At 42.1% G+C, this 22,301-nt stretch overlaps 1 protein-coding gene across 2 annotated transcripts in view; it reads left to right on the forward strand.

Annotated features, from left to right (window-relative positions):
• Ctcf (CCCTC-binding factor) overlaps positions 1–22,301 on the forward strand; it is a 51,304-nt gene that overhangs the window by 26,035 nt on the left and 2,968 nt on the right. For both annotated transcript variants that reach the window (XM_051169266.1, XM_051169267.1), the window contains exons 3-10: positions 3,526–4,315; positions 4,588–4,758; positions 8,482–8,615; positions 11,613–11,733; positions 12,780–12,929; positions 16,594–16,754; positions 17,912–18,094; positions 18,704–18,839. In XM_051169266.1, coding sequence (XP_051025223.1) covers positions 3,535–4,315; positions 4,588–4,758; positions 8,482–8,615; positions 11,613–11,733; positions 12,780–12,929; positions 16,594–16,754; positions 17,912–18,094; positions 18,704–18,839 — 1,837 coding nt within the window. In that variant the 5' untranslated portion in view covers positions 3,526–3,534. The remainder of the gene's footprint in view (positions 1–3,525; positions 4,316–4,587; positions 4,759–8,481; positions 8,616–11,612; positions 11,734–12,779; positions 12,930–16,593; positions 16,755–17,911; positions 18,095–18,703; positions 18,840–22,301) is intronic.

Here is a 22,301-nt window from a genome sequence, read left to right on the forward strand (position 1 = left end):
GACAGAGTCTTGCTGTATAGCCCTGGCTGGCATAGAACTCACTCAGAGCCTCACTCTAGGAGGCCAGCGTGGTCTACAAAAGGAGTCCAGGCTATACAGAGAAACCTTGTCTCAGAAAAACAAGAACAAAAAACTCATTCATAGACCAACCTGGCTCAAATTTACAGAGATATAGCTGCCTCTCAAGGCTCGGATTAAATGTGGTAGGCCAATACATCTTTCACTTTGGGTGGGAAGGGGCCATTACTAGGATTGAAGTTAGGGCTTCATTAGTGCTAGACAAGTGCCTTGCCAATGAGCCACATTCTCAGCCCTCTTTCACCTTCTTATTTTGAGGTAGGATTTCCTAACATTGAAATAAGTTCTAATTTATATAAGCATTTGCTTTCAACATGGTCATGTTTTTGTTCCAGCCCACCTTATTTTACCCTGAACCTTTTTCATCCTGAATCAGGCTATGGCTGTCTCTCTGTAGGTTTTATAATGCCTTCCCAGAATGCTGACACAGATACAGTGCCTTCACAGAGAACTGATAAATGGTGTCTCTAATAAAGTAAAAGAGCTTTATTTGAGACTGGTCCAAGTGCATCATAAAGTGCTTTAAACTGTTGGTTAGGGATAACCTTGTATATATATTTACGGGTTTTGTTACATCACCATATTACTTTAAATAAGGTGATTCTCGGAGCCAGGCATGCTTGGGAACACTTTTATTTTTGCTTTTCGAGACAGGGTTTCTCTTTGTAGCCTTGGCTGTCCTGGACTCACTTTGTAGACCAAGCTGGCCTCGAACTCACAGCGATCCACCTGCCTCTGCCTCCCTGAGTGCTGGGATTAAAGGCATGGCTTTGAGGGTAGCCTCCTCTACAAAGTGAGTCCAGGACAGTCAAAGCTACAAGAGAAACCCAGTCTTGAAGGACAAAACAAAAAAGAAATAATAATAAAAAAGATGATTCTCAAACACATTTTACTTAGTTGGTTTTTCATTGTTTTGAGATGTATTTTGTATGTATGGATGTTTCTTCTGCATGTATGTATGTATACCAGCTGCATGCTTGGTGCCTAGAGCAGTTAGAGGAGGGGGTCAGATCCCCTAGAACTGGAGTTAAAGCCATTTGCGAGCCAGTGTTGGGGCTGGGAATTGAACCCTCTGAAAGAACAGTAAGTACTCTTAACCAAGGAACTATCTCTTTAGCTCCCTATTTTACTCTTAGGTTTTGTTTTGTTTTGTTTTGTTTTGTTTTAATTAAATTTAATCTGTTTAGTATGTAAGAGTTGATTCTTTCTTTCTACTACATGGGACCAGACTTGGCCATTAGGATTGATAACAAATACCTTTATGTCTGAGTCATCTCGCTGGCCCATTATTTTACCCCAGGTACTCCCAAGACTTAGGAGGCAGAAGCTGAGGACCAGCATGGTGACAGAGGCAGTCAGGCTTCCCCCGTATGCGATTGCAAGCATGCACTGCTGTGCCCAACTGTCTATGGACACTGGGGAGCAAACTCATGTCCTCATGATTTCTCAGAAACTATTTTACCAACTGAGCCGTCTCTCTTGCCCCAACCACATAATAAAACTTTCTGAAAAACAGTATATCAAACTTATGATTTCTTGAGCCAGGCGTGGTGGCGCACGCCTTTAATCCCAGCACTCAGGAGGCAGAGGCAGGCGGATTGCTGTGAGTTCAAGGCCAGCCTGGTCTACAAAGTGAGTCCAGGATGGCCAAGGCTACACAGAGAAACCCTGTCTCGAAAAAACCAAAAAAACAAAAACAAACAAACAAACAAAAAAACCAAAGTATGATTTCTTTTTTTGTTTTGTGTTTGGTTTTGTTTTTTCAAGACAGGGTCTCTCTGTGTTGCCTTGGCTGATCTGGACTCACTTTGTAGAGCAAGCTGGCCTCGAACTCACAGAGATCCACCTGCCTCTGCCTCCAAGTGCTGGGATTAAAAGCATGCGTGTGCCACCACACCCGGCCAAAGTATGATTTCTAAGGGAGAATTTAGTAAAAACAGCAAAGCATGTGGCTAGGAGTGTAGTTCAGTAAAACCCTGGATTTGACACCTAGAGCGGTAAAACCAAGCAAACTCTATTCTGTTCTACATTTTATAGATATAAATATAATATAGATATAGAATGTACTGTTTGGGTTCTTTTGAGACAGGGTTTCTCTGTGTAGCCTTGGCTATCCTGGACTCACTTTGTAGACCAGGCTGGCCTCGAACCCACAGCGATCCTCCTGCTTCTGCCTCCCAAGTGGTAGGATTAAAGCATGGGCCATCATCCCCCGACTTTGTTTGTTTGTTTTTGAGTCAGTGTCTTACTGTGTGGCCCTAACTGTTCTGGTCTAGCTTTAAACCCAGTGGTTTGCTTGTCTCTGCTTTTCCAGTGCTGGTATTAAAGTTGTGCACCACCAAGCCCTACTTGCGACAGTGTTTCTTTGTTGGCAAATGTGTAAGTTTTAAAGTAGCTTTACTGATCCCCCACCCCCCACCCGCTGAGACAGGGTTTCTCTGTGTAGCCATGGCCATCTTGGACTCACTTTGTAGATCAGGCTGGCCTCGAACTCACAGCGATCCGCCTGCCTCTGCCTCCCAAGTGCTGGGGTTAAAGGCGTGCGCCACCATGCCCGGGTCTTACTGATGATTTTTTATGTAATTTAATACCCAGATTGAAGTTTCTCATGCTTAATGTTTCTGTGTTATTTGTGATTGGGTTTCATTGTGTGGCTCAAGTTAGTTTTAGACTTTATTCCCCTAGCCTCAGCTTTGCAAGTGCTGGTTTTGTAGTCATGTGCCACAGCACCTAACTCTGGCGAGTCTTTGTGGTAGAAGATTGACCTGTGCTTTGTGTGATTAACCTGGTGCCATAATAACATTTTACCCCAATAATAACAACGAAAACATCCCCAGACCTTGCAAACTGACTCTGGAAGCTAAGTTCCCTCTGGTTGAAACTTGAGTCTATAGGTCGTTATTTCAAGTTTCCATTTTTCTTTTGGTAATTTATTTGCATAAGAAACCAAAATTAGGGCTAGAGAGATGGCTCAGCGGTTAAGAGCACTGCCTGCTCTTCCAAAGGACCCAGGTTCAATTCCCAGCACCCACATGGCAGCTCACAACTGTCTGTAACTCCAAGATCTGACGCCCTCACACCAGTACACATAAATTAAATTTAAAAAAAAAAAGAAAAGAAAGAAAGAAACCAAAATTAATACTGTGGTGTTTGTCTTAGACCAACCTTAACTTCTGAAGTCATTTTAATACTATCACTGGTTTTCTGTTAATTGGAAGTATGACCTAGAGTCTTAATCGATTTCAATTTTTTTGTTTTGATTGGAAAGATATATATAATATAGATGGTAGGTTTTCTTCCACCAAAGAGGTAGATATCTGTTGAACAGCCATTGATGGGTGCCTAATTCGTTTACTAAGGAGTTTTTTTTTTTTAGTTTGTAGTGTGTATGCTTTTATTTGGGCAAACCTTATTTTAAATAACAGCTTGTGTTCTCTTTTACTAAAGGAAAGAGAAATGGAAGGTGAGGCGGTTGAAGCCATTGTGGAGGAGTCTGAAACTTTCATTAAAGGAAAGGAAAGAAAGACTTATCAGAGACGCCGGGAAGGGGGCCAGGAAGACGATGCTTGCCACCTGCCCCAGAACCAGGCAGACGGCAGTGAGGTGGTCCAGGATGTCAACAGCAGTGTGCAGATGGTAATGATGGAGCAGCTGGATCCCACCCTTCTTCAGATGAAGACTGAAGTAATGGAGGGTACAGTGGCTCCTGAAGCAGAGGCCGCAGTGGACGATACCCAAATCATAACCTTACAGGTTGTAAATATGGAGGAGCAGCCCATTAACATAGGAGAGCTTCAGCTTGTTCAGGTCCCTGTTCCCGTGACTGTACCTGTTGCTACCACCTCGGTAGAAGAACTTCAGGGGGCTTATGAGAATGAAGTCTCTAAAGAGGGCCTTGCAGAAAGTGAACCGATGATCTGTCACACCTTACCTTTGCCTGAAGGGTTTCAGGTGGTGAAAGTTGGGGCCAATGGAGAAGTGGAGACACTAGAGCAAGGGGAGCTTCCTCCTCAGGAAGACCCGAGTTGGCAAAAAGACCCAGACTATCAGCCACCAGCCAAAAAAACAAAGAAAACCAAAAAGAGCAAACTGCGTTACACAGAGGAGGGCAAAGATGTGGATGTGTCTGTCTATGATTTTGAGGAAGAACAGCAGGAAGGCCTACTGTCTGAGGTTAATGCAGAGAAAGTGGTTGGTAACATGAAGCCGCCAAAGCCAACAAAAATCAAAAAAAAAGGTAAAATGAATTTATCTGTAATGGTCTTGTAAAACTATTTGGGGATAAAGGATACAACAGCCTGTATGTAAATTATTTTTGTTAAAAAAAAAAATCTAGTATTTATTATAAGTCCTCAAAAGAAGAAAGTCTGTTAATGCTGTGAATTACTAAGTTTCTTTTTAGATTGAATTTGGTTATAAAAAGTTAGTAGTATATAATTGTGGCTTGGGATTAATCTAAACACCGAAGCACTGTAACAAGTATGTATTTTTATTTTGTTTTGCATATAGGTGTAAAGAAGACATTCCAGTGTGAGCTTTGCAGTTACACGTGTCCACGGCGTTCAAATTTGGATCGTCACATGAAAAGCCACACTGATGAGAGACCACACAAGTGCCATCTCTGTGGCAGAGCATTCAGAACAGTAACCCTCCTGAGGAATCACCTTAACACACACACAGGTACTGGATATGAATGTGGGGCTATGGCATACCTGAGGCTAAAACATGTTTTTTAAACTATATAGACTTACTGCAGTAGGAAGTTGAAGAATACTATTTTTGTTCTTCTTTGTAGTGTCTGTAGTTTTTACTTGACATAATTCATAAACAGTTTATCATTGTGTTGCTGAGACCCTGGTCTGGAGTTGCTGAGTGATAAGAAATGAGACCCAGGGCTGGAGAGATGGCTCAGTGGGTAGGAACACCAGCTGCTCTTCCAGAGGTCCTGAGTTCAATTCCCAGCAACCACATGGTGGCTCCCGACCATCTGTAATGGGATCTGGCGCCCTCTTCTGGCATGAGAGCACAGTGCTGTATACATAAGAAATAAACATTTAAAATAAAAAAATAAAAATAAAGAAATGAGACCCAAAAGCCCAAGGCAATCCATGTGAAAGAACTCTAGAAATAAAAGTAAAATCTTATCTATGTTAAAATTATTGCTTTATGAGCTGGGTGTGGTGGCACATGCCTTTAATCCCAGCACTCGGGAGGCAGAGGCAGGCGGATCGCTGTGAGGTCGAGGCCAGCCTGGTCTACAAAGTGAGTCCAGGATGGCCAAGGCTACACAGAGAAACCCTGTCTTGAAAAACAAAAAACAAAACAACAACAACAAAAAAAAAATTATTGTTTAATTTGCTTCTTGTTGCTGCATCTTAAAGAAGGTAGGTTGTTCACAACTTAAGGATAGAAAAGTATAAATACCATACTGGAAATTTATTTGTTCAAATACAAAACATTCTTTAATATGTTGTTCAGTATTCTGATGTCAACTTCATCTTGTGTATGGCCAGATTTCAGTGAAGTGGCCATACTAGACTTCTTTTAGATCTCTGTGCTGGCAAGTTATTTTGTCAACTTGACTCAAGCTTATAAAGTTATTTGAGAAAAATCTTCATTAAAATTGGCCTATATGTTATGTGGAACCTTTTCCTAATTATTCTTATGACAGGGCTCAGACCATTGTAGGTGGTGCCATACCTAGGCCTGGTGGTCATAGGTTATATAAGAAAGCAGGCTGAGCAAGGCAGAGGGAGTAATCCAGTAAGCATAGTTTCTGCCCAACTTCCTCAGCAGTGGAGTGTGACCTGAGAGTCATAAACTGAAAGAACTCTTTCTTCCTCAAGTTGGTTTTGGTCATAGTGTTTTATCACAGTGGCAGAAACCCTAAGAAACTCTCTTCTGGGATCTTCATCCTTTTAGACTAAGTACTTGGTTGTAAGTTCTCTCACCCAGTTTTTCATGGAAACTAGCTTTTTTCCTATATTCTTTACTTCATTCATTTTAAATGGTTACTGTTGGTTTTGATTTGATATGCTGGTTATCAGATAAATTAGTCAGTTGTCTTGCTTTATAAGTAGCATGCCGTATATTGGGGTATTTGTTGGAGGTTAGTCTGATTGCTGCCCAAATGAGCAGACTCGCTTACCCCAAAATGTTGGTAACCTTGCCTAAAACCTTGTTCCTGTTTAACCAATAAAAAGCCAGCACACCTGGGCAAGGCTAATGGGATAGGCATGGCTAAGGTTCCTGTGGAGTTTTGGGAGAAGGAAGAGGAGAAGGAAGGCCAGTTAGCTGGAGAAGCACATGACTGGTGTGGCTGGAGAGTTTGGCCCAGATAAAGAACACTAGCAAGTATTTGGGATTATGGATGGAATATAGCTCAAAAGAAATTATTAGAAGCAGAAGCCATGGGATTGGGGGCAGGGTATATGATACTTGCTCCAATATGGAGGTAGTTTAAGGGATTAATGTCTGCCTGCTCCAGATGAGCCAAGGCTATTTTAAAATATAACAGGTGTCTGTGTTTCATTGATTGCTAGCAGGTTAGAAAATACTGCTATATAATAATTATAGGGCTAATAATAAACATTGATTAGGCCCTACCTTCTAAATTAACCTCAACAGATATTCTTAGCCATCTAGCCACTTAGACATCCACCCGTGTGTGTCTCTAGTGCTGGCATTAAAGGGGAGCACGCGTCACAATGCCTAGCTTCTAGCGGTATTTTTGCCTATAAAGTTTGTAGCAAGGGCTAGAGAGATGACTCAAGAGGTTAAGAGCACTGTCTGTTCTTCCAAAGGTCCTGAGTTCAATCCCCAGCAACCACATTCTGGCTCACAACCATCTATAATGTGATCTGATGCCCTCTTCTGGCATGTGGGCAGAATACTGTATAAATAAATAAATAAAGCTTTTTTTTGTTTTGTTTTTTGTTTTTTTTTTGTTTTTTTTTTTAAGGTTGTAGTAAATGAAAAATGACTGGTGAACGTGAACCCTGAGCAGAAGGTCACAGGTAGTCATGCAGTACAGCGTAGTGGACATCCTGCTAGCACCACAGCCATACCTACTTTGATAGTTGTCATGCTTGTCTCTACCAGAGGCAGAGCTCTTTTCTTTCATCACTATCACTAGGTTTAAAAACAGAAGTCATTATTTTGGTTACTTTGTTCTGAAATGAATTGAATGCTGCTTTCCTTCTTTTGATAGTTGTTTTATTTTTCTGTACCACCAGATAAATATATTTCATAGAAAAAATTTCTTCACTCCTAACCCAGTGGTACTGAAGAAGCAAATTTAAGGAGTAAATAAGCATTCCTTTCCGTTTCTTAGTTACTGTAGTTTTTCAAATGACAGTTCTCTCAAGCCATTTCGTAGAGTTGGTCATAGTGTCTTATGCCTGTAAACCTATGTACTTGGGAGGCTGGGCAGTAAGATTAAGAAAGATTTCAGGGCCACCCTGGGTCATAACATTATTTATATATTGAGAATCTATTTTAAAAGAGATAATGAAAGAAATCTTGACATTATGATTTTCCTAATTACATTCTTTGGGAGAGAAGTGTTAGAGACAGGGTTTCTGTGTAGCCCTGGCTATTCTGGAACTCACTGTATACACCAGGGTGGCCTAGAACTCAGAGAACACCCACCCCACCCCCACCCCCCAAGTGCAAGGATTAAAGGCGCATGTTACCACTTCCCGACTGTGTTGTTACATTTAGTACAGACTAAAACATACTGGAATTTCCACTAATGTTGAATTCTTAGTAACCAGTATTTTCACAAGATAGGAATGAGATGGAATTTTCTCTTTAAAGGCACTAGATTCAAATAATTAGCAGAAACTAAAGTTTAGCATGTCTCTCACATCTTAGGGCCTAGTGCTAAAAATTTATTCAGGCCTTCCTGTAGCTTGTTGAGCTACTTCTCTTTTATTTGTTTATTTATTTTTGTTTTGTTTTTCAAAAGAGAGTGTCTCTGTGTAACAGCCCCGCCTGTCCTGGACTTACTTTGTAGACTAGGCTGGCCTCAAACTCACAGAGATCTAACTGCCTCTGCCTCCTGAGTGCTTGGGTTAAAGGTGTGTGCCACCATGCCTGGCACTTTTCTTTCTCCTTTATTTTTTTAAAGATTTATTTATTTATCTATTATGTATACAGTGCTCTGCCGGCATATACACCTGCACCCCAGAATAGGGCATTAGATCACATTATAGATGGTTGTGAGCCACCGTGTGGTTGCTGGGAATTGAACTCAGGACCTCTGGGAGAGCAGTCAGTGCTCTTAACTTGTGAGACGTCTCTCCAGCCCTTGTTGAGTTTTCAGTGCATCAGTTTGAGCCATACATTTGAACTCTGTCATTTACTGTGTCCTTAATTCCTGTTATCTCCTTCTTCCTTTAGGTACTCGTCCTCACAAGTGCCCAGACTGCGACATGGCCTTTGTGACCAGTGGAGAATTGGTGCGGCATCGTCGTTATAAACACACCCACGAGAAACCATTTAAGTGTTCCATGTGTGATTATGCCAGTGTAGAAGTGAGTGTCTAGTCTTTTTTAAAAGATTTCTTAGACCATGGTGGGGTTTTCTGTTTATACAGAATACCAATTCCAAGGCCGGGCATGTTAGTGCCCGCCTTTAATCTCTGCACTTGGCAGTCAGAGGCAAGTGGATCTCTGTGAGCTCAAGGCCGGTCTCAAAAAACTAAAATACCAATTCCATATGTTAGTACAAAAAAGTTCTTCTAGACTTTGAAGAAATAACTACCCAAGATATTTAAAAGTGGAAGGTTTGGTGTATACTCCTTTAATCTTAGCATTGGACAGGCTGAGAATTGAGAGTTGAGCTTAACCTTAGGCTGGATATTGAAGGACTCACTTTGTAGACCAGGCTGGCGTTGAACTCACAGAGATCCGCCTGCCTCTGCCTCCTGAGTACTGAGATTAAAGGCACCACCACGCCCGGCACAAAACCCTGTCTTAATGATCGCATAATGGAAGATTTGGGGTTGAAGCTATAGATCAGTGTACAGTGCTTGTCAAGCAGCAGCATTAAAGAATCTCTTGAATTTGATTACCATTACTTAGAGGGAAAAGGGGTGTGTAGGTTTGATTTTTTTTTTTTTAAGTCTTTATTATTTGAGTCTGCCGTACTACCATAACTGAATAAGGATACTACCATAAGGGAGGGGGAAGTTACATGAAATTAGTAAGCAAGTAAATCCATCTAATAATATATTGAAAAATAAGTGGTTCTTAAGTATATCCAAAACAAGAGTAGCTCAGTAGTGTGTGTTTTACTTTATTGGTAGCTGGAAGAGGCATAATAAAATACAGTTCTCATTATGTAAAGTCCTAACGAGACTTGAGAAAAGCTAAAGTAAATCCCTCTTAATTAGCTCTGAATCACCTAAGTGATCTCTCATGCCTTTAATCTCAGTACTCAGGAGGCTGAGGCAGGTGGATTGCTGCAAGTTTTAAGCCAGCCTAGGCTGTAGAGACCCTGTCTTTTGGGGGGGGTGGGGGGGGGAGGTTTCGAGACAGGGTTTCTCTGTATTGGCTTGGCTGTCCTGGACTTGCTTTGTAGACCAGGCTGGCCTCGAACTCACAGTGATCCTCCTGCCTCTGCTTCTCAAGTGCTGGGATTAAAGGCGTGAGCCACCATGCCCGGCGAGACTGTCTTTAAAAAAAAATCTAGGTGCTTAATTGTAGTTTATTTACATTACATCTTGAAATCTAGGTTCTTAATGCTACTGTTTCATTGTTGTGTTTGTTTGTTTGTTTTTGTTTGTTTGTTTGTTTGTTTGTTTGAGACAGGGTCTCTCTGTGTAGCCTTTGCTGTCCTGGACTCACTTTGTAGACCAGGCTGGCCTTGAACTCACAGTGACCTGTCCACCTCTGCCTCCCGAGTGCTGGGATTAAAGGTATGCGCCACCACGCCGGGCTTTCATTGTTGTATTAAGAATCATAGCTAGGAAAAAAAATCATAGCTAGCCAGGCATGGTGGCTTTTTTTTTTTTTTTTTTTTTTAAAGCGAATACCCAACAGTATTAACTAAAGACCTTTGAATAGGAAAAGTTCAGTGAGATGAGACCAAATAAAAAAGAAGTACACAGAATAGGCCAGGTTGTAGCAGCACACACCTTTGATCCCAGCACTTTGGAGGCAGAGGCAAGGGAGATCTCTGTGACCAGGCTTGCCTCACAGTGACCTGTCCACTTCTGCCTCCCGAGTGCTGGGATTAAACGGTGTAACTGTTTTTACTGAGACTGTCAAGTGAGGTCAGTATCAGATTTTTACCTGCTGATATGTCAGTTCTTAAAAAGTTTTTAATTTGGAATGCTGGGTGTGGATGTAGTACTAGGCCCTGTCTTTAGTCCCTAGCACTGTTAAAAAGAGAAGTTGTAATAATGGTTTTAGACCTCTGAGTTTTATTTTTGTTGTTGTTGTTTTTGTTTTTTGAGACAGGGTTTCTCTGTGTAGCCTTGGCTGTCCTGGACTTGCATTGTAGACCAGGCTGTCCTCAAATTCCCAGGGATCCACCTGCCTCTGCCTCCTCCGGAGTGCTGGGATTAAAGGCGTGTGCCACCACCGCTTGGCCCTCCAAGCATTTTTCTTTCTTTTTTTTTTTTTTTTTTTTAAATTTTATTTATTATTTATACAGTATTCTGCCTGCATGTGAGCCGTATGCCAGAAGAGGGCACCAAGTCTCATTATAGATGGTTATAAGCCACCACGTGGTTGCTAGGAATTGAACTCAGGACCTTTGGAAAAAATTGAAAATAAATTGAGGCATGTGTGCTGTTGAATATTGTGAGACTGTGGTAAATCAGGCAGGTGTGGGCTGAGTGTGCTCCTGGTGAGTGGTAGAGCACTCAGCTAGCACGGGAGGAGCCCAAAAGGGGGAGAAAGAGATTGAACAGTGCTGCTGAGATAGTTACTTGACCACTGAGCAAAAGGGTTTGGGGAGGTTTCCTCTTAAAATTTGTAGACTTTTCCCAAAAAATTCTGACACATTAATTATGAATATTGAAGTATTTCTTAGAGTCATGTTTGAAAGGTACAGTTTTGGATAGGGCACTTAACAAGAGACAGAAAGCTTAGCCAGTGGCAAGGAAGAGAAATGAGAGACTCCTAGATCTCAGCCTGTCTAGGAAATACTAATGAGAGGAGAGAGGGTGGAGGAATTAAAACATGAACTTGGAGTTGAATTTTGTAGGAAGTTAATATAAGTAAAAATAGGCATGAATTACTTATTAAAATATTGTGAAAAGTTTTAAACAGAAATAAAAGAGGTGGAGATGTGACTCAGTGGTAGAGAGTATTTACCTAATGCAAGTCCCTGGGTTCAATCTTCAGGACCATTTGACCCTCTCTCCTTGGATTGTAATTTGCTAAGAGAAAGCAAAGGCTACAATGGAAAGACTTATTCTAACTTTAGTGCCCCTAAAGTAAGCTATTATGCCTAAGCCATAGAGTTCATATTACAGTCTACTTAACAAAAGTATAAGAGGTTCGGTTGCTTTCATGTTTCAGGTCAGCAAATTAAAACGACACATTCGCTCTCATACTGGAGAGCGTCCGTTCCAGTGCAGTTTGTGCAGTTATGCCAGCAGGGACACATACAAGCTGAAAAGGCATATGAGAACCCATTCAGGTAGGACTTCTCCCCTCCTCTTCCTAATGAGCTGCTTTTCAGTGATCCTATAAATTGCCTCATGTACCCAGGGCTTACCTGAATGGAAGACTTACTAATGAAAGCTTTGGCTATCCTCTGAATTGATGGTTCTGAAAATATGCTTGAAGACAATTTTATTCAATTTGAGTCTTGTTATAACGTGAAAATGGTTCTTTTTTTTTTTTTAAGATTTATTCATTTATTATTTTGTATACAATGCTCTTCCTGCATGTACACCTGCATACCAGAAGAGGGCATCAGATCACATTATAGATGGTTGTGAGCCACCAAGTGGTTGCTGGGATTTGAACTCAGGACCTTTGGAAGAACAGCCAGTGTTCTTAACCTCTGAGCCATCTGTCCAGCCCGAAAATGGTTCTTTTAAGGGAGATATCAAATGAAATTAAAATCTAGTGTTTATTTTTTAAAGTCTGAGTAGAAACTGGATGTGGTAATATATACTTTGAATCCTGGCAAAGGCAGGCAGATGTCTTGAGTTTGAGGCCATCCTGGTATACTTGGCAATTCCAGACTAGCTAAGGCTACATAGTCTTTGTTTTAAAAAACAAGACAATAGGTCTGGATAGATTATCTAGCATACTGACTTCTAAGTACTATCAGCTTGTAAAGAAAGGCCTGTGCCCAGTGTGGTAGCACAAGCCTATAATCTTCTCACTCAGGCTAAAGCAAGAAAGTCTCTGATACCAGATCATTCTAGGCAGCAAGATAAGACCTTGCTTCAAGAAATAAAGAGAAAGGACAATTTATTTCTAGTCTCCCCTAAGGTAATCCCATAAGAACTTACTGCCCTAAAATAGAAGAGTGTACAAAGCTGAGCAGAGGAAAGTGCAGTGTTTGTTTGCCAGTTCTGAAGATGGGCATGAGCTGAGCAGTTACACTGAGCCTGACCTTCTCAGGGAAGGCCTGAGATTCTTTGTGGCCTAACTTATGTGTCTAACATTCAGCTACTCACTAAACCATAGTAATTATTTATGTAATTTGTTCATTCTGTATTTCCTTTTAAGGAGAAAAACCTTATGAATGTTATATTTGTCATGCTCGGTTTACCCAGAGTGGTACCATGAAGATGCACATTTTACAGAAGCACACAGAGAATGTGGCCAAATTTCATTGTCCTCACTGTGACACTGTCATAGCCCGAAAAAGTGATTTGGGTAAGTAGATTTACTAGAAGCAAATAAAAATTTTTTAAAAATAGGAGGATAAAACCTTTGCCTTAAACTTTGGTGTGTGTTAATGGCTTCCCACTAGTGGAAGCCATTGCTTAGCTGCCCCTCCCCCATCTCCTTTCTCTTTATTGGAGTAAAACTACAAGATACTATATCCTGAACATAGATTATACATAAGTTGAATGGAAACTGTAATGGGAAACAGTACCTGTAATAGTAGCCTCCATTCCCTAAAGGTCAGTTTCCTTCAGGTTTTTCTAAAGTATTTGTATATTTCTGTAGTAACTGGAGTATGTTATTGGTTTGGTGGTTATTCCTGTGCATAGCATAGGTAAGCCAAAATTACATGGAGAGGTATGCTTACACACAGGATCATCTAGAGTTTTCTCTTCATCTTTCTTACTAAAGAAATGCAGAGGCCAGCAATAGTAAGTGCCAGTGTTTGGGAAATTGAAGCAGAAGAATCAGAAATTCAAGGTCAGCCTGGGAAATTTGAGACTTTGTCTCAGACAGGACAAAAGATGACTTAGTGATGCCCCTGTGGTCCCAGCTTTTCAAAAGTCTAAAGCAGGAGCATCCTTTGTTTCTGGCAGTTTAAGCTTGGCCTTAGCCAAATTAGCAGGACCCTGTTTTCATAAGTGAAAAAGAACTGTAAATACTGCTTTCACAGTCTGTGGCAGCCCAAGAGAAACTGTGTCCTGGACATGTTGGTGATTTGTTCTTTGTTATACTTTGTAAGTGTTGAATGCCAAACCCACAGCCTCACCAGTGTTGAGTCAAGCACTCTGAACTAGACTATACTCTTCAAAATATTTTTTCTCATTTCCTTATTTTTTTTGTTTACATTTGATTTACAATTTGAGGTAATATGAAGTATCTTAAGGACAGTGGTGCACTGCCTAAAGCTCATAGAGACGTACCAGATTTGTGCAGCGCATCTTACAAGTGGCAAAATTGGGCAGAAGTCCTTGAGCCCTCTCAGTTTTGTTTTGTTTTGATCTTTCGAGGTTGTTGTCTTTTGTTGGTGGTACTGGGAATTGAACCCAGGCCATCTTGGGCATATTGTGAAAAATAGTAGAGCAGGACTCCTGATGTCCTACTCCAGCCTCTCTGTGAGCCTGAAGATGAGTGTGTGGAGTATTGGTAGCTCTCCCCCACCTCATCCTGGGAACTGAACCCAGTCCACAGAATCGGCCCTCTGGTTTTTCTTAGGGAAGAATGAGTAATGCTTTGGTAGACACTGACTTTGAATACCATATATTCATAGTCCTACTCCTGAGCAGTCTAATGGCTGTTCCCATTCTTTAGTAAGTGCAGTCATTTGTGCACAGATCTTTGGTTCAGCTCTGCAGGAGACACAGTGCTACAGTGTAGTTGGGCAAAGCTTTTTCTTTCTTTCAACTACTAATCTTCTTCCTCTTTTTATAAAGAAATAAAGGCAGCAGGGTGAGATGTCCTGTAATAAAACCAATTACAACCTCATTGTATTTACGTTCACCTTTCTTGTCGTAGGAGTTGGTGTGGCTTTCCTGATCTGTGCCTTGTCCCTTCACTCTCAGCTCCACTGTGCTATGTCCTTAAGTGTTGTCACTACTGTTGCGTTGCCTTCACACTCTGCTCGTTGATCTGTCTTTTCAGCTAGTGTACTCATTCCTCTCCTATCCACAAAAAAATTATTTTGAATAAGACCTGATGGTATAGCTCAGTCATCTTAGATGTCAAGAAGCTGAGGCAAGAGGATAACAATTTCAAGGCCTGCCTGGGTCTATGTAGTGAGATCCTGTCTCAAAAAGTTTTTTTAAAAAAATAGGGCTAGTGCGGCTGGAGAGATGGCTCAGGGCTTAAGAGCACTGGTTGTGGGGGCTGGAGAGATGGCTCAGCAGTTAAAAGCACTGGCTGCCCTTCCAAAGGACCTGGGCAACCACATGGCAGCTTACAACTGTCTCTAACTCCAAGATCTGACACGCTCACACAGACATATGTGCAGGCAAAACACTAATGCTCATAAAATAAAAATAAATAAATAAGGGGGGAAAAAAAGAGAACTGGCTGTTCTTCCAAAGGTCCTGAGTTCAATCAATTCCCAGCAACCACATGGTGGCTCACAGCCATCTATAATGAGATCTGTATATATAATAAATAAATCTTAAAAAGGAAAAGAGGGTTGGTGATAAACTGAATGGTAAAGTACTTGGCATGCCCTGAGTTCTATCTTTAGTACCACAAAAACATTTTTAAAATAAAAAACTGAATTTTTCCAAATGTATCCTCAGCACACACATACATGCTCCACACCATTCCACATTGCTGGGGGTTAAGTCCAGGACATGTGTGTATTAGGTAAGCTGTTTCTCACTGAGTTATGTTCCTGACTCTAGCTTTAACTCATTTCCTCCTGGCCAATGCAAATGAGCATTTAAGTCACTTCTGGTTTTTCTTTCCCTGTCTTTAGTTTTCCTTTTATTTGCATCATATACCATCATTTCAGAAAAGAGACCTGCTAAAACATTCTGTTCATTTTGGTTTCTTCCCTAACTTGCGCACGCACGCGCGCACACCCCAAATACTATGCTGTAGTCTCCTTAAAGCAGTTTCTTTCCTTGGTCTCTGATTTAACTACTATTGGTTTTCTCTCCTTGAGTCCAATCCCCACACCCTCCCCCCATTTTTTCATTATTTATTTATTTATTTATTTATTTATTGCGTTTTTCTCCCCCTACCAGTGGCTTTAACTGTTATATTTAAAGCCTAACCCAGGCTGGACATGGTGGTGAAAGCTTTTAATCCCTATTCAGGAGATGGGTAGGTAAGGATCTCTGATTTCCAGGCTAACCTGGTCTACACTGTGAGCTCTAGGATAGGTAGTAGTCATAGAGACCCTGTCTTAACAAAGGAACCAGCCTGACCATAATAGGGTTTTATTTTGTTGTTGTTTTGGTTTGGTTTGGTTTTGCTTTTGGTTTTTCAAGACAGGGTTTTTCTGTATATCTTTGGCTGTCCTAGACTCGCTTTGTAGACCAGGCTGTCCTTGAACTCCCAGCAATCACCTGCCTCTGCCTCCCTGAGTGCTGGGATTACAGGCGTGTGCCACCACACCTGCCTATTATACCGGTTCTTGCTCTTGCCCTTCTGACACAGTGACCTCATCAGCTCCCGTGTTCCACTCCTATACTAGGACCAGACTATCTTTTCCTGTTCTCACCCCTATTTTAATGTCACTGTTTCAAATTCAGTGTCTCTAAAACTGTAGGTCTGCAGACACACAGCTTAGTCTTAACCCCTTTCCACTGTTCCTCATCTCAGAGTGGCTTCTTTTGGGTGTCGTCTTCAACGCCTACTTGACTTGTCTTCACCTTATCTCAGGGTTAGACAGAACGCCTATTGATCTCACTTGCTGGAGTGCTCATTCTCTCGTTGGCCTCTGTGTCCACGCAGTCCTCTTTCTTCAGCCTCTGCGTTTCACGTACTGGTCTCTCCACCTGTTCTTGGTGGAGATGGAGAAGGACAAGAAGTGACATAACACTAGGGACTGAGCTCAGGGTCTCATACCTACTGATCTCATGTTCTTAGCCTGTGGAGTAAATTTTTCTTAAGAAATAAATAAAATGTGTTTTTCCAGCTTCAATTTGGCTTTATATTTTGTTTGTAGGCGTCCACTTGAGAAAGCAGCATTCCTATATTGAGCAGGGCAAAAAATGTCGCTATTGTGATGCTGTGTTTCACGAGCGATATGCTCTCATCCAACATCAAAAATCACACAAAAACGAGAAGCGCTTCAAGTGTGACCAGTGTGATTATGCTTGTAGACAGGTAAGTGCTGTCTAAGTTAGAAAGCCATTGATGGTTTTTGAGGCAGTTTCCCTGTGTCCTGGAACTAGAGTCTACTCCAACTAACAGAGATCTATCCACCTCTGCCTTCTGAGTACTGGGATTAAAGGTGTGCACCACCACACCTGACTCCGTAGCTACTTCTCATAAGAATATTTTCAGAGGAGTATGAAGAATACTACCAAAATCAAAGATGCTACTGTTTGTCAGTTAGTTAAATCTGGTCTCCATTTCATACACTTTTTGTCACAGTAGATACCTTAAGACACACCATCAGCTTCTTTCTTGCTTACTTGCTTTGTTTTTTGTTTTGTTGGGGTTTTTTTTGTTTTTGTTTTTTTGTTTTTTGTTTGGGGTGGTTGTTGTTTGTTTTGGGGGGGGGCAGGGTTTCTCTGTGTAGCCTTGGCTGTCCTGGACTCACTTTGTAGGCCTTGAACTCACAGGGATCTGCCTGCCTCTGCCTCCCAGTGCTGGGACTAGCGGTGAGCACCACCACACCATGTTTCAGCTTCTTTCTTGAAAGGATTCGGAGTGTGGCTTAGTTGCAAAGCATTTGCCTGGTAATTTCCCCAATAAAGTCAGTCTTGACTATATAGTGAATTTGAGTCCAGCCTGGACTACAAGAGACTGCCTGGAAAAAAACAAACAAACCAAAAAAAAAAAAAAACCCCATGGGTATTAAGTACAAGATTTGGGAGAAAGAAAAGAAATCTGGCCAGGCGTGGTGGCGCACGCCTTTAATCCCAGCACTCGGGAGGCAGAGGCAGGCGGATCGCTGTGAGTTCGAGGCCAGCCTGGTCTACAAAGTGAGTCCAGGATGGCCAAGGCTACACAGAGAAACCCTGTCTCGAAAAACCAAAAAAAAAAAAAAAAAAAAAAGAGAGAGAGAGAGAGAGAGAGAAGAAATCTGGCCCTGAAATGATTCTTAAATGGGAGTTAAAAAATCCGCCCAGCCAAGGTGAGTGGCTTTCTCTGTGCTGGGGTTTAGGGAAGCACTTTTGCATCCCTGTAAATATACTGTTACCATCATGATAAACTGTTACCTCTTGAAAGTGAAAGGCATAGGGTGTGCATGCACAGCAGCTGGGGTAGCAGTCCTGTGACCCTCGGAGGCCATGCTGACACAAGTTGTGTTTCAGGAGAGGCACATGATCATGCACAAGCGCACTCACACGGGGGAGAAGCCTTATGCCTGCAGCCACTGCGACAAGACCTTCCGCCAGAAACAGCTCCTTGACATGCATTTCAAGCGCTATCATGACCCCAACTTTGTCCCTGCAGCCTTTGTCTGTTCTAAGTGTGGGAAAACATTCACACGCCGGGTAAGGATCGGTTTCCCATTATGGTTCTTAATATCACGGGCTTGATCTGCTGTTGCAGGATGCAGTTTTTTCCACTGTAGTAAGTGTAGAGATGCTTTGTTTAGAAAGGGTTATTCATTCCTATCCCAAGCTCTTCTGTCCATGGGGGAAGCCTCTGTTGATAAAACTGCAGGGTCTTTGAGTAGGCTGATGGTAAAAAGGCATGTCCTTAGGTAGATTGAAGTATGCATTCCATCCTGTCTCCAGCTTTGAGTCTGCCCTGGTTTTCCATTGGTTAGCCAAGTCAGCATGGACCAACCATTGCGAAACTCCCTGACTCCTAGTGACTGCAGGCACTAAGCCCATCAGAGGGCCCAGCCTTATCTTCTGACAGGTGCCTCCCTCACTCCCTTTCTGGTCCCTCCCCCCCGCCCCCCCCCCCCTCAACTATTCCAAATGCTTTTGGTCTTTCCTGAATGGGGTGGGAGGGACATGTTTAGTACAATTAGAAGAGTTTGGGGACTTCATGGATTCCTTAAAGTTTGTTTTTATTCGATTAAAATAATGAGAATTTTCAGTTTGAACTTAGCTTTTTTAGTCGTGTGAAACAAGGTTTGTTCCTTTTGTCAGAATACAATGGCAAGACATGCTGATAACTGTGCTGGGCCAGATGGTGTAGAAGGGGAAAATGGAGGAGAGACAAAGAAGAGTAAACGAGGAAGAAAAAGAAAGATGCGTTCTAAAAAAGAAGACTCCTCTGATAGTGGTAAGTGGATCCATTTGTTGATCTGGTTAGAGGTGACGCATTTGGAGGCCCAGTTTCTAGTCAGCCTGTATTAGACAATAGAGGCAAGAAGATCATTTTTCTTTCATGCTTGTAACCTTTCTAAAGCCAGGTGGTACACTCCTGGAGGTGCAAGCTGGAAGAGCAGAGCAGAGGTTCAATGGCAGTCTCACTACATATCAAGCTCAAGGCTAGCCCTGGCACCCAGAATTGTGAGGTGACTCCCCAGAAGTTACAAGTGATCACAATAACCATGAGTTTGGAAAACTCTGTAGTAGTAGCTTGCTGCAGAGCTCAGCACTGTTAAGAGACTGGCCGGTGCCTTTTCTTTGCCTAGTACTGTCTTGTTCATATCTGCAGAGATTATTGACAGCCTCTAAGAGATCTGTACGGTTCTTCCTTTTGTCTTGCATTACAGGTACTGTCTCCTCCTCCTTTCCCTTTTTTTTTTTTTTTTTTTTTTGGTGAGGGGGGGCGGGGGTGGTGTTTCTCTGTGTAGCATTGCCTGTCCTGGACTCGCTTTGTAGACCAGGCTGGCCTCAAACTCAAAGAAACCCACCTACCTCTGCCTCCTAAGTGCTAGGATGAAAGGTGTGCCACCACTCCCAGCATATTGTCTCTTCTTTTCCCTAAAAATTGGAGTCAATCTGAACTCCATCCTACTGCTAGCAAAGGCCATTGTAGTCTTATTTACCTCAGAAGTTCTGTCTGTTAGCCATCTACTTTCAAGACTTTTTTCCTACATTTCTCAAAGCCAAAAAAGCCAAAAAGCCTTAAATCCCTTTCTGGGTACTTCCTCCCTATTTCTGACTGAATTTGTTTAATTTTCTAGGCATAGGGCCAACTTAGGCAACAGAGGCTTGAATGTTCCACAAGGAAGCACCTTGTTTCTGACACACTGCCACCTACACTGTGTGCCCTTCACTCAGTGTCTCAGTCACTTAGAACATGAGGCAGTTTACCTTGAAGATGAGTCATTTACCCAGTGATTTCTTTTTTTATTTGTTTGTTTTTTGGCTTTTTAAGACAGGGTTTCTCTGTGTAGCCTTGGTTGCCCTGAACTTACTTTGTAGACCAGGCTGGCCTTGACCTCACAGTGATCCGCCTGCTTCTGCTTCCCAAGTGCTGGGATTAAAGGAGTGCACCACCACATTTGGCTACCCCACCTATTTCTAATTTTAAATGTTTCTTTTCAGAGAAAGTGAGTGTATGTTAATAAGCTGGGCCGCTTAGAGGGAAATGAGCAGTGTACCCTTTGTGCCACAGTGCCGGCCAGGGGGTAGTGAGTTCTCTTGGGCTGCCTGCAAGTACAGGCAGCAAAACAACCTCAGACTCATGTCAGAGGCTTGAGTCCCACTTCCAGTAGTTTGAGCTTCTCACCTTTCTTATAAATTAGGGCAATGCTGTATGGGCGAGAGTGTGCACATATAAGCCAATAAGCCAGAGGTCACTCCCCAGGGCTGCTCCTGTCTCTCTTTCCCAACTGCTAGGATTATTTGGCACATGCTACCACTCTAGTCTCTTTTTATTCGTATTTAATCTTTATTTATTTATTTATTTTTTAAAGACAGGTTTCTCTGTGTAGCCCTGACTGTCCAGGACTCACTTTGTAGACCAAGCTGGCCTCCAGCTCACAAAGATCTGCCTGTTTCTGCCTCCCTGAGTGTTGGGATTACAGGCATGCACCACCACACCCAGCAGTATTTTATCTTTTAATACTATGTGTATGTGGGGAAACAGGTATGTGACATGAATTCAGATGCCGGTGGAGACCAGAATCGTTAAATCCCTGGAGTTGGAATTACTGGTAGTCGTGAGCCACCTAATGTGGGTGCTAGGAGTTGAACTCTGCAAGAGCAGCAAGTGCCCTTGACCACTGAGCCATCCTTCCATCCCCTAGGGCCTTTGTTTTGTTGTTGTTTTTTTTTGTTTTGTTGTTTTTTGTTTTTTGGTGTTTTTGTAGGTTTTATTTGTTTGTTTTGTTCTTCTTGTTGTTTTTTCGGGATAAGTCTTCTCTGTGTACCCCTGGCTGTCGTGGACTGACTTTGTAGACCAGGATAGTCTTGAACTTACAGAGATCCGCCTGCCTTTGCCTTCTGAGTGGTGAGATTAAAGACATGTGCCAAGAGCCGGGCGTGGTGGCGCATGCCTTTAATCCCAGCACTCGGGAGGCAGAGGCAGGTGGATCGCTGTGAGTTCGAGGCCAGCCTGGTCTACAAAGTAAGTCCAGGATGGCCAAGGCTACACAGAGAAACCCTGTCTCAAAAAAACAAAAAACAAAAAATAAAGACGTGTGCCACCATTTCTGACTTCTTTTTTTTCTTTTTTCTTTTGGTCTTTTGTTTGTTTTGTTTGTTTTTTGTTTTTTGATTTTTTTTTTTTTGTTTTTTTGTTTAAATAAATATAATGTGGGTGAAGATGATCAAACTCTGAGGGTCTTCATACCAAGCAGTTTACTAGCTGAGCTCTCTCCCCAGCTCTAGATAACTCCTCTTAACAGAAATAATAAGCCTAATAAGAGACTTTTTAATATTGTAATAAACAATATAAATAAAGGTTGTATTGTCAGGCATGGTGGCACAGGCCTTTAATCCCAGCACTTGGAGGCAGAGGCAGGTGGATCACTGAGCTCCAGGCCATCCTGGTCTACAGAGTCAGTCCAGGACAGCTAAAGCTACACAAAGAAACTCTGTCTTGAAAAACCAAAAAATAAAATAAGATAAAGGCTGAATTTATATAGACTGTATAACCCAGGGTGGCCTCAAACTCCAGCTCTTTTGCCTCAGCCTTTCAAGTACTAAATTACATATATATACTACCATATGTAACTGTTTGTTTCCTTAATCCTCAGAGCATTGGTAAGTGGATTGTGGGTCCTGTGGATAGCACTGGGGGTGGGGGGAGGTGTATATCAAGTCAGTGCACCAAATAAGAGATCTGAGACTTGTTCAAAGCCTTACTATCTGACTCCATGTTAGTTATTCATTCCCTTTACATTTAATAGTTTGTTTTGTTGTTTTTTGAGACAGGGTCTCTCTGTTTTAGCCCTGGCTGTCTTGGAACTCACTCTGTAGACCAGGCTGGCCTCAGACTTACAGAGATCCACCACCGCCTAGCATAAACTCCATGTTCTTACACTAAAGCTAAAAGGGAGAAGTAATAGCATTTTTCTTTTCTTCTCTCTCTCTCTCTCTCTTTGGTTTTTCGAGACAGGGTTTCTCTGTGTAGCCTTGGCTGTCCTGGACTCACTTTGTAGACCACGATGGCCTTGAACTCACAGAGATCCTCCTGCCTGTGTCACCCGAGTACTGGAATTACAGGCATGCGCCACCACCGCCCAGCCTCTCCCCCCTCCCACTTCTCTCTCTCTCTCTTTTAAGTACAAGCTCTCTTAACATAGCTCTAGCTGTCCCATAACTCAGTGTATAGAGACCACACTGGCCT

The sequence above is a fragment of the Acomys russatus genome, chromosome 26 (genome assembly GCF_903995435.1).
Source record: "Acomys russatus chromosome 26, mAcoRus1.1, whole genome shotgun sequence".
NCBI classification, from domain to species: Eukaryota; Metazoa; Chordata; class Mammalia; order Rodentia; family Muridae; genus Acomys; species Acomys russatus.